Raw genomic sequence first — 15443 nt, 5'->3', positions numbered from 1 at the left:
GAAAGACTCCAGGAGATGCAGGGTTGGAATCCCTTCTTGGCCCTGAAAACCCACTGGCTGATTGGGCAAGTCTCACTCTTACAGCCTAAAAAAGAAGGCTATGGCAAACTTCTCCTGAATAAATCTTGCCAAGGAAAACTCAAGACAAGGCTCAAGATAAGTTGCAGTGGTCCAGAAGGCACATTGCAACAACAAAGTACCTTTCACTGCATCTGTTTTTTATTTTTGTAAGCCACATTGAATCCCAGCAGTGGGGAATCAGTGAGCTATAAATTGATAAGGATCATCATCATCTCCATTCCCTGAGCCCAGAGGTTGCTTTTGAACAGCCACCTCCAGTACATAGTAGAGCCATTGTAAGAGGGAGAAGCCAACTTTGAGCACCAGATGGCACCAATTGCATGCTTCTCACTCCTCGATCCAATCATTGAAGTTCTCTTTATATTTATATATTGGTCATCCTATGTCTGGCTTCAGATGGACAGCCTAGCAGAGCCATCCTCATTGCACACACTGTAAGGTTTTGCAATGGGCGGTCATAAACCTTGCCTCCTTATTTTTCTCTGTCCCTTCCAGCTGATGGCAGCCATTTTGTGCATGGGCTTGAGCAGGTCTGAGTCCACAAAAGCTCCCAAAGTGACCACAGGAGTCTCTTTGGAGGAGATGTTTCCTGGGAAGGGAACCTGTTTAGCAGTTGCACTGCGTAAATGTATGACGCCCATGATGGTACACTGGAGTTATACTGGATTGCACTGGCATATAACTGGTGGCAATGCCTCCACTCCCCTTTCGCACAGTGGGGTGCCCCTCAATATTTCACAGATGAAAACCAAGCCGAGTGTGGCCTAGCAAACTCAGATTGGAGAGGCTTGCGGTAGTTTGCTTTTGCCTGAGCCCATAGGGAAGTCACCTCTCCTGTCCTCTGCTGAGTTGACTGCAAAACTACGTTTCCACTTTGAACTCTGTTTGCAGCCATTGACATAAACTGAAGAACAACTGGTTACGACCTGAAGATGCAAAAGCAGTTTGCAAGTTTTGGGGCAAGACAGACCCTAGGCATCTGCCGTTGCAAAACAGATCCCTCTCCTCTTCCTCTCCAAGAGTCGTCTGGCTTCCTTCCGTCCTTCTTTCCCTCCCCTGCATTCCAGGCGGCCCCCCTTGGCCTGCAGGGAAACATCTGGCAAACATCTGGCTCCAATTAGAGGAGCAGGAGTAGGAGGCCGAGAGAGCTATTTTTATCCGGCCACATTGGGGGCGGATGGATGGAGGAGGCAGGGAAGAGCAGAGAAGGAGAAGGTCTTGGCAGGAGGAAACCAGGGCCCACATCTTCCACATTTGGAGACCAGGGGTCTCACAAATGGACATCTACTGGGACAGAGGGATACGGTCAGTTTGGTCAGTGGGCCTCACAGTCCTCAGTTTTAATGCCCTTTGCAAACTCCTGCAAACCAAAAAGGAAAACAATCCCCATCGCTCTGTCTTTTTTTAGCAGTCCCAGATTACTTGGGGTTTTTAGAACCAATTTTGCAAGCTCTGATAAAAGACTTCTAAGGATTTTCCCCCCTCCATTTTAATCCAGGCGTGGTGGAGTAGTTGAAGTGTTGGACACAGGAGACCAGGGTTCGAACCCCTTCTGCTCCTCCATGCAAACCCACTAGGTGACCCTGGACCAGTCATATATTCTCAGCCTAAGAGGAAGGCAAAGGTAACCCCCCTCTGAACAAATCTGGCCAAGAAAACCCCTGTGAGATGGTTGCCATAAGTTGGAAACCACTTGAAGGCACACAGCAACAACATTTTCTTTTTCCTGGGGACCCAAGAGTGACCAGATGTCCTCCCCCCTTTCCAGGACATGCCCCACACTTCTTCCTTCTGTCCAGGAGGAATTCCCAAATGTTCTCCATTTTGAACATGAAATGGTATTAGTGTTTTTAGCTTTTACTTTGTAATGTTGGACATGTTTCTGGAGTGCCCTACATTTAGCGGTGCCTTGTCCTCCTTTGCAGTTATGGGGACATCTATCTGGTCACCCTGGGTACACAAGGTGATAGTAATGGCTATGCTGCTCATGTATGCAAATACTATTTTGCAGAGCCATCAGGATTGTATGTCGTGAGGATGTTCCCACTCGCTGGAATGGGACTCTTTAAGAAACACCCTGCCTTCCCTCTCCCCAAAATGGGCCTTCAGTGGATGATGGGCTGATCTTCCCATTTCTTGGAGGATTAAATGCTTCCCTTAATTGCAAAGCAGACTCTTAAGCATTTGATGCAAAGCTCCATGAAGACTGGGATGGGGACAAAGGGGGGGAAATCTTCCTCAACCATCATCCCTTCTTGTTTCTCCCTCCTCCCCCAGCAAAAAAGATGACAAGACAGCCATCATCCCCATCACGACTCCAATCTCCCCTTGTAAAGATTCTCTGGGGAAAGAGTCTGGAGGGAGAAGGATGGATGTATGGAGGCTTTGAGGGCAGCAAGCCAACCTTTTCTGTGTCCCTCCTTCTTTGCAAGATTAAGTCGAAGGGAATCTGGAGAGACAGAGAGCGTGGGAAGGGACCTCTTTTCCCACAGACAGGAGGGTTGGGAAGGTCTCCCCCCAAGTGTGGGGTGAGACAGGGTGAAAGGAGATACAACACACACACACACACACACACACACACACACACACACAGAGCCATAGCCAACACACTGAAGGTCCCACAAAGGCAAAGAGGAAGAGGAGAGCTTTTCCTTTTTGGGAAAATATCAGATCTCCTTCATGGGGGGTGTGCAGAGCCTGGAATGCGGTGGAAGGCAAGTTGCGATGTCCTCGGTGTGCATTGTGTTGCCAGCGTCTCACACAACTCCATACATTGCACATACCCTCCAATGTAATATGGGTCAAAACCAGGACAGGTGAGGTTGAACAACATCAGAGTTATGTGGCCAAAAAGGCAAAAGTTATGAAGGAGGAGGAACTGGAAAGCCAGGAAAGGCTGCGGCGGTTTGCTTTTGCCCAAACCTACTGGGAAGAGCAAGATCCATAGAATCATACAATAACAGAATCCTAGAGTTGGAAGGTACCCCAAGGGTCATCCAGTCCAACCGCCTTCTGCCATGCAGGAAAGCACTATCAGACTGACACCACATTGTGAGCCATGCAAAACTGCAATGACTTTGGTTTTATATATATGTACACACATGTATAAAAGGATAAGGCACACATATGCAACAGATTATCCGGTTGACGTAAACCATGAGCAAAGATAAAAAGAGCACCTTCCTCCCCATTGCAACCGTGTCCCTTGGTGGGTGAGTATCAAGGGGTACAAGAGCCCTCCAAGGAGACCAGCTTTGGGGCTGCCGGGGCAAATTGGTCAGGTCTGCTGTCTGCCCTCTTCCTTTGGCCAGAATCCCCAAACCACAAAGGATAAAAGGAAGTGGAGAAAACGGCAGGCTTGGCTGTCCAAAGTCTTTGGGTTGGTTCTTCTCCTGCCTCCACGGCTTTGCTGGAGTCGTACTATGTTGGAATTGTTCTGGGTCGCACCTCCGTGCAAACTGACCGCACGACATGGGTGCCAATGCCTCGTGCCTTCCTGGTGCACCACAGACATTGTGTAAACCCTTGTGCAGCCCTGAGTAGGAATCCAGCCTTGGCACAACCTCTCAGAAACCGCAAACCCTTTTGTGTAACAATATGCACATGGCGCAAGATGAAGAAGAGAATCAACAGTGGCTGTGATTCTTTTCACACTCTCTGTACGTTTGGAAAGAGAAATGGCCTTGTCTGCCAAGAAGGATGTTGGCATCGGTTGTGGGCACTGCCCCATGGACAAGTATGAGGTCAAGGAAACATGGCAGCATCACCAATTGGCAGAAGAAGATCTTGCCTTGGCTGCCCACTTGCCAAGAGTTTAATTGGATACTGGTCTTTAAGGGAGTTTGAATATCCAGAGACTTGGTCTGTTTGCCACTTGGCATGACCACTGCTACTTGCTTTCAAGTACACCTGCCCCCTTATCTTTCTCCCCCCAAAATATGAAAAGCCAGTTGGTGCCGAAGCAGGTCTGGCTAATGTTGGAGAGGCTGGCACAATTCGCCACAAATCTCTTGAGGAAAGACACAAGTGGGCACCTAGGGACGTCTAACGGCTGCCCACCTGGCCTGGGTCAATAGTAGTGGACTCTGCTGAGGGTGCCGGTGCCGGTGCCCAGAATGTCGGGTTGTCCGTTGCGCCAGATCTCTCGCAGGATCCGCTCTCGTTCCTCCAGCCGCTGCGCCCTCTCTAGCTCTTCCGCCGAGGCAAAGACGTTGACCGTGAGGGTCCCGTCCGGCGCCGCATGGGGCTCTGAAGGCAGCTCCGTCATCGCCAGCACGGGTTCAGAAGCCACGGGGTCAGCAGTGTCCTCTTCCTCCTCCTCCTCCTCCTCTTCGTCTTCCTCCTCATCTTCACTCAAGTCCCGCAGCCTCTTCCGGGGCCTTGGAGGGACAGTCTGGGGCCGCCAGGAGATGTGAATGACCAGCAGACAAAGGGTCAAGAGGAGGCCGAAGCAGACGCCTAGGACGAAGTAGAGGCCAAAACTCTCGGGATTGTCTAGGAGAGAAAGAGAGAGGGATCAGCAAAGGTGGCCTGGGCCACAAGAAAGATTTTAGGGATTTGGATTGTGGCCAAAGGAGAGGCAGGGAATGGAAAAGCTCCGAAGGTGGTGGGCTTGTCATCTTTGGAGGTCTTTCAACAGAGGTTGGAGGTCATCTTTCAGGAGCACTTTATTTGACTATTCCTGCATGGCTGAAGGGGGTTGGAATAGATGACCCTTGAGATCCCTTCCCATACAAACCAGAAAACTGGAAGTGGCCAGAGGTTAATTGTTTTGGTTTTGAAGAAGTGATTATTTTAAAAAGTAAAGCACTGCAAGTAGGGTGGGTAATCTATCTTATTGCCTTCCAGGAGAGTTTGTTGTGGGTGCCTTCAAGTCGTTTCCGACTTAAGGCGATCCTAAGGCAAACCTATCATGGGTTTTTCTTGGCCAGGTTTTTCATTGTTCAGAAAAACGGGCTTGCCCTTGCCTTCATCTGGGGCTGAGAGAGTGTGCTGAGTGTGGATTTGAACCCTGGTCTCCAGAGTCATAAATCCAACATTCAAGTCAGTGCTCCCTGTCAGCTCCAGGAGAGGCATTTGGCCTTTTCGGGAGCCAGGAAAAGGCCAGTCCAGGAGGCCGGAGGCGGCCGCAGGGCCAGTCCAACTCAATGGAGACGACAACTGAGCTCCAGGCGCGGAAATGAATCAATGCCTGTTTCTCAAAGGCTGCCAATGGCCTCATAGTCCAGCCCTGGAAAAACACACAGAGATCCCACCTATCGCAGAAGGAGCGCCAGGGCTGCCGAACGGCTGCTAAAAGGCTTAAAAGCAACACAGATATTTTGGCATCAGGAAGGAAAGCAGAGGGAAATATACAGGGAAATGTGGGGAGCGTTTTTAACTTTTCCAGTCTTGGATAGCGCTCTTTGGCTGGAATACGGAGGATAGATTGGAGAGAATTAACGGATCAACGCAAAGAGTTTAGACTTGGGTTTCTGTTTTTGGCTTTCTTTTTTTAAATCAATTTTTAAATTGTTCTTAAAAATAAATAAAATGGCATAACAAACACAAGCAAAACACTTTAGTTACACCGATACAAACATTTCAGACAAACTAAAATGGCTTCCTCCCCTCCGAGCAATGAATATCTTTTATGCTTTCTCATACTTTTCTTAATTTCTTTGTCATATTTTTCTTATTCTTTTATTATGTGAAAATAATGACGACGATGACGTTTATTTATAACGTCTTTTCCACCAAAGGGCAGCACATCAAACATACAGAATCAAAAATGGATGATAAAACACAACACTATAGAATGGTAAAAGACTAAAACAAGTACTAAAACAAACTCCCTAATATATATAGTTCCTTAATATAATATATAACATTTGATACCAAAGTGTTACAAATTTCTATTAAACTTCGTAAAATACTAAAATAATATACTGATATACTAAAACAAATTAGTATATATATATATATAGTTCCCTAATATAAGATATAATATACAATCAAACAGGCCCAAGACATTAAGGTTGAAAGTACTTTTATTGGAACTGATTGTTTAAGGGGAATTGGAAGGATTTCAAGGAACTGACATATTCTTGAGTACTGTTTATTCACTGCCTATTTAATTCAGGGGATTAGACTGATATAAGGAAAAATAGGAGTTTATCACACGGGATAAATCCCATGCAGAAATGGGGGTTTAAATAGGAAAAAAAGCTGGGGGAAACCCGCAAAAGTGGGTTGATTTTCACACGACGTTGTTGTTAAAGTGGTGCTAACCCGAACGGAAAGTAGATATAAAGTAGACAAAAGCCGCCCATTTTTACTTTCGGTAAAAGCAAATAGGAGTGGCTCATGTCTACTTTCCGTTTGGGTTAACACCACTTTAAGTGTGTGAAAATCGACCCGCTCTTTGCAGATTTCCCCCAGCTTTTGAATCCCGTTTTTGCACAAGATTTCCCCTGTATGATAAACCCTATAGGTTTTTTTTGCTTTCTCTGGCGATGCCCCACGGTGCCAGGTTTTGCAATAACCCCTTTTGCTGGAGGATATTGCAAAATCTGGCAACATGGGGCTTCACCGGAGAAAGCCAAAAACCTATTTTTCCTGAGCATTTCCAACAATCATATCTTCTGTTTTTCCTTACCTCGGATATGGGCATAAGCTGCAATACTGTTGCTCAGAAGCTCCATCTCCTGCTGCTGCGTCTCCATTGCAAATTCAGAAACCTGGAAAAGGGAAAAGCCATCATCATCATCATCATCATCATCGCTGTATTGGAAGAACATGCTTGCACCCCCTTCCTTGCACAAAACAAAATGAAAGACTAAACTTAAGGCCAGCCTAGGAAGGGATTAGTTCAGGATCTCCTAAAACAAATTGTTGGAGGATTTGCTGCGAATCCCGAAAGGTTTCCGACTCCCGACGTTTTGGACACAGCAAGGATTAGAAAAAACCTGTCCCTTTCCCTTTTTCCTTCCCAAAATTGCATTGCTGAAAAAAGATCCTGAAAATGCATTTCCATGGAATTGTGTAAAATGGTGTGAAAGGACATCCCTGTTTAGTCCTTGGGTTGATCACAAAATCCTGGCGTTGAATCTCTTCCCAGAGATGCCCCATGGATGGTCCTTTGGCCCTTTGGGGATGATTTCGGAATAGGAAATTGCTCTCCCTCCTTCCCTGGTTTCCTTTCAGAAGAGAGGAAATTATGCCAAAGTTCAGCAGATGATGTTTTGGGAATTTCTGGGGCCTCTCAAAATCTCAGCAAAACAAAAGGGATGTCTGGGGACTTTGCTAGTCATTTGCGCAATTCGTCGACATTTTCGCTTTATTTGCGGGACGCTTTAAATGAGCTTTAATCTCTCTTTAATGCCGAAATCAGCCCCAGTGTGATAAACTTCCTCAGCCCTGATTTAAAGAGCGATGGGTTGGAGAGTGATAAATGGCCACAGATCCAACGTAGCTTTTGTACTGACAACCCTGAGCAATGCCTCCTTCTTTGCAAAACTCGAAGCCAAAGAGCTGCCTGGCCATTCCCAGTCGCAAGGCTGGTCATGGGATTTCCGGAGAGGAAGGGGAACCAAGCCAAGGAGCCCCATGACAGTCATGCCCCCCACAATTGCCCTCTCTTCTGGGCAGAGAGCCACCCTATATAACTTCTCACCCTCTAAGCAATGAATTTGAGAAAGGACTCTGCCAACTTTTCTTTCTCTGAGGCTCTTCTCAGATCCATCGTCGCAAGCTTCTCCATCACAATACAGCAGACTTTATCACACTCGGGCTGATTTCAGCATTTAAAGAGATTAAAGCACATGCAAAGCATCCCGCAAATGAAGCAGAAATGGCGAGTAATTGCACGAATGATTGTCACATGCAATGGCGCAAATAAAGTGATATTGGAAACGCATCGTCGCTGAAATCCTGAAAGTAAAAAGATGCACGTTAATGCTTCTTTGTGACCACTTTAATGGCGAGGTTTTTGTGACGTCATGTGAAATCGTTCCACATAATTACGCGATTTTTCCGGGATATTCCTGGGATAAACTCCCAATCTCCTTCATGTGATAAACTCCTATATCAGCATTGCCAAGGTTGGCTTCTGTGTCAGCACTAGGCACTATCCTTTGGTCTCGGGTCTCTGGACAAAAAGGGATTTGGCAACCTTGATTTGAGCCAATCTTTGGCCATCTTCAGCCCTCCAACTCATCACTCTCTCCATCATGGGACCCCCATTTTAAGGCTTCGGCCCCAGAAGTGAATGGAGTTAATGGAGTCTTTTTCTGTCCTGCCGGCTTCCATCTTCCTGTTACGGTCAGGGGAAATTCATCCTAAGCAGCGGAAATATGCTTTTGCTGCTTTCAGAGTGGAGGTTTCCTTTTCTTCGTCCCCCACCCTTCCACTGGCTGGTCTTCCAGGTCATGGCTATTTATGGCCAGGTCCACGGATGGACACCGTGGATGGACCCGGAAGGACTGAGGGTCAGAGGAGAGACTGGGCAGAGATGGAGGAAAATATACAGGACAGAAGAAGCAGGAGAAGCCCTTCCACTATGGAGACTCCCAAATATTACCTTGTTTTGGAAGCTACACAAGGGCCTGGTTACTCCTAGCATGGAAGCAACAACTACTACACCACACTGGGATTAGTTATCATGCATTTTCTGGACAATGAGTATCTGAGGATTGGGCAGCTTTTCCTTTTTATATAGACTGAACAAGATGCTCAAATCTTGCATTTTGGGTTTGGACCCTTCCTAAAGGCCAAAATTGTGCACCGTGCAATGAATGAGTGTTGGGAATGTGTTCATTTTGCAGAGAACTACTTGGCTAAGATAACTGGAATTAATGCTTTTGTTTGGAATTTAGGCAGAGGACAGACTCGTGAAGAGTTGCTTTCCTGCATAAAACAAATAAAATAATATCACATATTATTTTATTATTTTTATAATATTACTAATTTTGAAAACCTTGCAACACAAGGGTGCCATTTTCAAGCCGCACTCTGACACTTTTGACAAACTCAGAAGGAGCCATTTGGAGAACGAAGCACCTTTTTGGCAAAAGAAGTGGTGACTTACGGAGGGCCGGGTGACCAAATATCATAGCCACAAAGGAGGGCAAGGCACTGTAAAATGTAGGAGAGTCGAAAATAAAAGCAGGGCATTGCAAAAATTGAAGCTAAAAATACTCATATAAACCTGCGCTTCTTTGTTATGCTCAAATGGAGGACATTTTGGAATTCCTTCTGGTTCGAATGTAGGATGTGTCCTGGAAAAGGAGGACACCTGTTCATCCTGCATGGGGTGCCATTTTCCCTCTTTTCTCCCAGCAACCTCCTCCCTTATGTTCTGTTTTTAAAGCTGGAGGGAAAAAAGGAAAGAGAGGTTTTGAAAAAGTCTTCAGGAATGTTTCTATAATCAAAAGCAAATTCTCCAGCCCCCAGGACTTCCTGCAAGATAATGGGTCCAAAGGCAAGGAGGGAATAAATAATGGAAGTCAGAAAGAGGCTGCAGTAAAAGAGAATAATTTAGGGCCGGAGGAGAAATCCCATGTGCGTCAATGTGTGCCTTGACTTATGCCAACTCCATGAATTTTGCACAGAGTTTTCTCCGGCTATGAATCTTCAGAAGTACTTTTGCCGTGTTGTTGTTGTTGCATTCATTTGAGTCATTTCTGGCTTACGGTGCTCCTAAAGCGACCCTGTCATGGGGTTTTCTGGACAAGATTTGTTTGCCTTTGAAGCTGAGAGAGTGTGACTTGCCCAATGGGTTTCCATGGCTGAGTCAGGAATCAAACCCTGGTCTCCATCATCATAGTCTAATGCTCAAACCACTATGCAATGCTGCCTCCAAGTTTTGTCAGTTCCTTCCTTTGAAATAGAGCCTAAAGCAAAACTAAGCTGGGTCAACCCTGGTTAGGACTTGGATGTTGGTTTATAAATAAATTAGGATATCGATACAGCAGTTAAGAATTACAAACTGTGGTTTAAAAGGTAGCAATCGCAACATATCAATATAGAGATGAATGTGTCAGAAATTATAGAAAGTGTATTAAAAATAATACATTTAAATAATTCAGATCTAGGGGAAACAAGGAAGTATTAGACAGAGTATTCCTGTCTGACACTAATATATTAACGATATTATACTTGTATAACTATTAAGAGGAAGACTGTTTATACTGCTGTTTTTTAAAGTTTATGTTCTTTATTTCCCCCTTTTTTACTCCATTTGTTGGAAATTATTCCTCAAATAAATAAAACTATTCCTCTAAAAGATTTGGATGAGAGACGGCCAAGGAAACCCAGGTGCTGTAAGTCTCTATTTCAACGGACAAAAACACTTCTGAGTATTCCTTGCTTAAGAAAACCTTATGAAATTCAGGACACTATAACTTGATAGGAGACTTGAAGGCACAGAAAGACACAATTGCACAAAAGTGTAATATCCCCCGTACCCAAATTTGGGGGATTTTGTGAACCCCGTGGGCCCTATATTGATCCTAAAGTTCCCGCTCTCCTCCAGATCTCTCTTTACAATGCATCCCAGGCCCCCCTTTTCTGCAAAATGGAAAGAACCAAGTCCATTTTGGAGCGCTAGATGATTTCTCTTTTAAAGTTTAACATAATCAGAACTAAAAGACAAAGTCCAGCTTTAGGACTGGAAATGTGTGTGTGTGTATGAGAGTGAGAGAATGAATGTTGTGTCTTCTTGACATTCACATTTGGCAGAAGCATTCTCACTCTTAGCAAACCCTGGAGAAACCCTCTCAAAATGGGATTTTTCTGCTCAGCTTGGAAAGACTGGAGACCTCAGGATCCTGTGCCTTGTTTTTGGCTGGCCTAAGAAAGCCATGACCAGATTTGGGGGATTTGTCTAAGGATAAACACAGTATGGCCGAGTGGTTTGGGGTTGGGCTATAGTTCTTGAGAGACCAGGGTTTGATCAGCTGCAGAAACCCACTGGGTAAATTTGGGCAAGAAGCCCCAAAGGGAAGGCAATGGCAACCCTCCTCTGAAAAAATCCTGCCAAGAAAACCCATTGATACTCCACTTTAGTTGGAGTATCAATGAGTTGGAAAGGACTTCAAGGCACACAAAACACACACATCCAAACAAACACAACACCTTTTTTTAATGACTTGAAAATCCTGCCCTTATTGCTGTCTTTCTTTTGGTCAAGGGAATGCCATTGATACCTCTGTCCCCAGAGGCTTTGGTTGAGGCTCAGCCCTTAAAGCATCCTTTCCCTGACTCTGAGCATGCACAGAGTGCTCTCCTGCCCTGCCAAGCATCTCCACTCTTTGGGGGGGGGGGGAGGGAGAAAAACAGTGCCCCCAAGATCTGGGGAAGTCCAGCTAAGACTTGGTGCCACCCCCAGTCCCACACCTGCCCCCCAAAAGACACCTTCCCCCCAAAAAAAGCTTTGTCTTGCAAGACCAGCTTCCTCACTTTCCGTGGAGCCTTTGCTGCGCCCTTTTACGCACCAAGAGCTCACCTTGAAAGGAGCCAAATCTCCCTCTTTGCCCCCTTGGAAGGGGTCTTTTGGGGGGTGAGCTTGATGCCAAGCCTGGACTGGGACCCCAAGACCCCCCTGGCAGCTTCAGAGGAGAGAAGGAGCAGGGAAGGAATGGAAGAAGGAGGAAAGGATGAAGAAGAGGAGTGCCCAGAGGCGCAGCAGGCAGAGTCCCAGACTCCTTACCTCTCCCTTCTTTGGGTCTCTCTCTCTCTCTCTTGATCCCTTGCCCTTGGGGGTCCCAGGGGTCCAGGAAGAGGGCTGGCTCCGGGGCCAGAGCCTCTCCTTCCCTGCCTTGGAGCTGGCCAGCCTGCCTCCCTGCCTCCTTCCCCTGTTCCCTCCACCCCCTTGGCTCCAAAAGCAGGAAGGGAAGGAAGGAAGGAGGGCAGGCGGAGGCAGGGATGGAGGGATGGAAGAAGGAAGGCAAAAGGGCCCGGCCCACAGGACAGGCAGAGGAGGGCCCAAAAGAAAGTCTGGGAAAGGCATTCTTCCCCCCCAGACATCCCCAGGAAAGGCATCTCCAAGGCGGACCCCCAGCAGATCACAGGAGCCTCGGATTTGGGGGCATGAAAGGGACCCCAAGCTGGGTTTGAGGGTGTCTTCCTGCAAGGCAGAAGAAGGGGTCAGACTGGATGGTCCCGAGGGGTACCTTCTAGTTCTTGGGTTCTCTGTACTCCTGCAGGGCAGAAGGGGGATGGACTGGATGGCCCTTAGTGGTCTCATCTAACTCTAGGAATCTGATTCTCTGGAGTGTAGTAGAGTCTCCTTCTTTGGAGGTTTTTAAACAGAGGCTGGATGGACATCTGGCACAAGGAGGGCTTGCATTGTCTATTCTTGCAGGGCAGAAGATGGGGATTGGGCTCGATGGCCTTTGAGGAGTCCCTTCCAACTCTAATTCCATGATTCTATGATTCTTGGATGGTGCCTTCCTGCATGGCAAAAGGATAGGCTGGACTTGGGGTCCCTTCCAACTCTAGGATCCTATGTATTCCTGCATGGCAGAAGGGTTGGACTGGATGGCCTTTGGGAATCCTTTCCAGCTCTAGGATTCTATGGTTCTAAACCTCCAAAGAGGAGTCCCACTTCCCTCTCCAGAGGCAGGCCTTTTCCACCATCAGATATGGGCTGCCTTGAAGGGCGGTGGGCTCTCCATCTTTGGGGGTCTCTCAAGGATGCCTTCCTTCATGGCAGAAGGAAGGTGGTCAGATTGGATGGAAAGAGAAACCTGTTGTCCGGGTCTTATTTGAGAGCTAGCCTTTTCCAAAATGTCCCAGCTGAAGGGGGAAAGAAAAACACAAGCCCTTGCGGTTGTTTGTCCAGGAGGCCCACAGAAAATCTGGAAAGAAGGGAAGTTCAAAAGAGGCCCAGGACAGAAAGGCCTTTTTCTTTCGGCTGAATGGTTTACCCCCTTTTTTGCACACACACAGAGAGGCACGCTGGGTGTGTTTGTACAGTGGCTGGACACAGGCCTCCTTTGGTCCGGGAGGAAAAGAAATCCATCCCTTTCATGGCTGCTCCGGTTTGGTCTCTGAAGTTGCATTTTGCTTCCAAAAGGAAAGCAAAAGGCAGGTATGCCTGACAGCCAACCTTTTGAGAGAAAAGCCCACCGTTTTTTGGGAGGCGCTACGGTCCACTGCCATTGACACAGAAATCCAGGCACACCATTTTGGAAGGAGACAATTCTTTTTTGGACTCCACTTCCCAGGGGATTCTGGGAGTAGGAATCCAAAAAGATAAGGTTCTTTACATTCTGGTCATGGCCCAAATGGTGTCCCACGTAGTTGCGCACCCAAAAATGAGAGACGCGCTTCCTGGCAATGGCAAAGTGTCCATTTTTAGCTCGGTCCAATTCTGCGGTCAAGGCATTGGCATGACCCATGGAGGAATTTCATTTTTGTCAAAAAGATGAACTCTTCCCTGCTCTTGCCTGGTTATTTCCCTCATTTTGTTTTGTTTTTAAAGCCCAAAGGAATGCGGATGTCGCAAACATGATCCCTTGTGTCTTCAATGTGGTTTCCTTTTTTTAAAAAAAAGCAACCAATGCCAAACCAATTTATTTTGAGACCCAGTTTTCATAAAAGCCAGACTCTTGGCTCCCATTTGGAGGGTGTGCGTCAATACTAGAGGACCTGTTGTCTACCTTCAAAAAACAACAAGGATGTTTTCGGTGTCCAGATGTTGGAAGATGTTGCATATTCTCCAACATTTTGCAGGTGCAAAGAAGGACATGTGTGGCCACAAGGTTGGGTCCAGCCAAAAACAAGAGGGCAAAAAAAAAAAAGGCCTTAATGAGGAATGAGACACACAAGTATAAATTTAAGCAAAGACATCATAACCATCTATGGACTGAGTTAAGGAAAGTTTGAAGCAAGGGGAAAAAACCCAATTAGCTTTTTCAGGAAGGCAAAGAGTCCACCGCTGTCTCTCCTGCGAAGCTATTGAATGCAAACTACTAATTCACATTGAACTCGGTTTGCAGCAAGTGAAGTTAAGTGATTGATGGATAGATAAGTCAATGAATGAATGGGCAGATAGAGAGATGATAGTTGGTGCATAGATAGATAATTCATTGGATGGATGGATAGATAGATAAATTGATGGATGGAACAATGGATGGATGGATGGATGGCAAATTACCTCTCCTGGAAATTTTAAGATATGGTGGTTCACCTCTTAAACAAGTTGCTCCTCTCCTTTCCTGCCCTTTTGAACTTCTATAAAACCACCCAGATTTTTCCAAAGCAGACACAGGTTTCCAGCCGCTTCTGAGTATTGGTTTTGTTGTAGGTTCTGGAGGGCATTTTTGCTAGTCCTTGGAGTCCCTCCAAAGGTTGCAGGGACGATGGACAAAGTGGTCTTTGGACCTTCTGCTGTTGTCCATCCTGAAGTCCAGCAGAAGGCCAAGGAGGGCTCAGCCTGGGCCACAGAGATGCTGTCTCCCTGGGGTCCTTCTTTCTCCCTACAGACAGCAAAGGCTCCCACTTCTTTGCTCCTTTCCTGATCCAGGGCCAGCATCTGGTGAATGATTAAGGCTCAGTCAAAAGGCCGGAAGTCCAGGGGGAGGAAGGAGGAGGATTGACAACCCTCCATCCAGCTGCAGTCACTGCGCTGCTTTAAAGTCTTCCTCCCCAGATAAAAAAATTCCCTTCCATCTCCAAATTTCTGGTTTTGCAGTAACTGGAAACCTCTGTTGAGCATTGAGAAATACACACTAAGAAAAGAGGAAGACAAAGTGACCGAGTGAAGGCTAACACAGCAAATAGAAGCCTTCTAGGTCTGAATGGTTTCCATCGTCTCTCACTCTCTGCAATGCTACAAATTTGGGGGCTGAAATACAATTGCATGGAGGGAATTATTCTTATGCCTTATTTTGGGCCTCTTCAACCATAGCTACACCTTTGTTGGGAGTTGTCATCTGAAAAAGTAACTTCCTTCAGCCCAAAAGGTGCCCTAGAGGACTTCAGCAGGCAAAGAGAATGAATGGTCTCAATGGTTTTGAAGCAGCATTGCTCCACTAATTCAACCCAGGTCCCCTTTTTGCTAAACATGAACATCATATTTTCCCTAATCCCATTTTGAATTTGCCTCCTTCCCCATCATTTTCTATGCATTATCGTGACTATGACTGGGAGAGGCAACTGATGCGTGCCATCCAGAGGTTCAGCTAATATGAGAGAAAGACATTTACATGCAACGATGACATCCATTTTAATTAAAATTCTGTCTCTAATTCCTAATGCAGATGTATTGTTGTCCTTTTCTATTAATCCCTGGAGGAGGCCAGGCAATTGTTTTCTGGCATAACTCAAAGCACTGGTAATGATGTATAAAGCTTGCATCTCTGCTGGGGAGAGGACAT

At 46.4% G+C, this 15443-nt stretch overlaps 1 protein-coding gene across 1 annotated transcript; it reads right to left on the bottom strand.

Annotated features, from left to right (window-relative positions):
• Positions 1–3162: 3162 nt before the first annotated feature.
• Positions 3163–14512, bottom strand: EVA1B (eva-1 homolog B). The gene is made up of 3 exons (XM_089478781.1): positions 14255–14512; positions 6719–6800; positions 3163–4575 (listed from the first exon to the last, which is right to left on the bottom strand). The coding sequence occupies exons 2-3, from the start codon at positions 6783–6785 to the stop codon at positions 4151–4153; spliced, it is 492 nt and encodes a 163-aa protein (XP_089334907.1). The 5' UTR covers positions 6786–6800; positions 14255–14512; the 3' UTR covers positions 3163–4150.
• Between the last annotated feature and the right edge of the window lie 931 nt (positions 14513–15443).

The sequence above is a fragment of the Sceloporus occidentalis genome, unplaced genomic scaffold (genome assembly GCF_023333645.1).
Source record: "Sceloporus occidentalis isolate IW3139 unplaced genomic scaffold, rSceOcc1.0.p SCAF_13, whole genome shotgun sequence".
In the NCBI taxonomy this organism is placed as follows: domain Eukaryota; kingdom Metazoa; phylum Chordata; class Lepidosauria; order Squamata; family Phrynosomatidae; genus Sceloporus; species Sceloporus occidentalis.
This window is presented reverse-complemented; position numbering and strand designations above follow the sequence as displayed.

Bases quoted from the DNA above. Each gene is read 5' to 3' on its own strand.
- EVA1B (XM_089478781.1), bottom strand. From the start codon at position 6,785: ATGGAGACGCAGCAGCAGGAGATGGAGCTTCTGAGCAACAGTATTGCA. The intron at 4,576-6,718 runs GTAAGGAAAAAC...TTTCTCTCCTAG, and splicing joins AGCTTATGCCCATATCCGAG to ACAATCCCGAGAGTTTTGGC.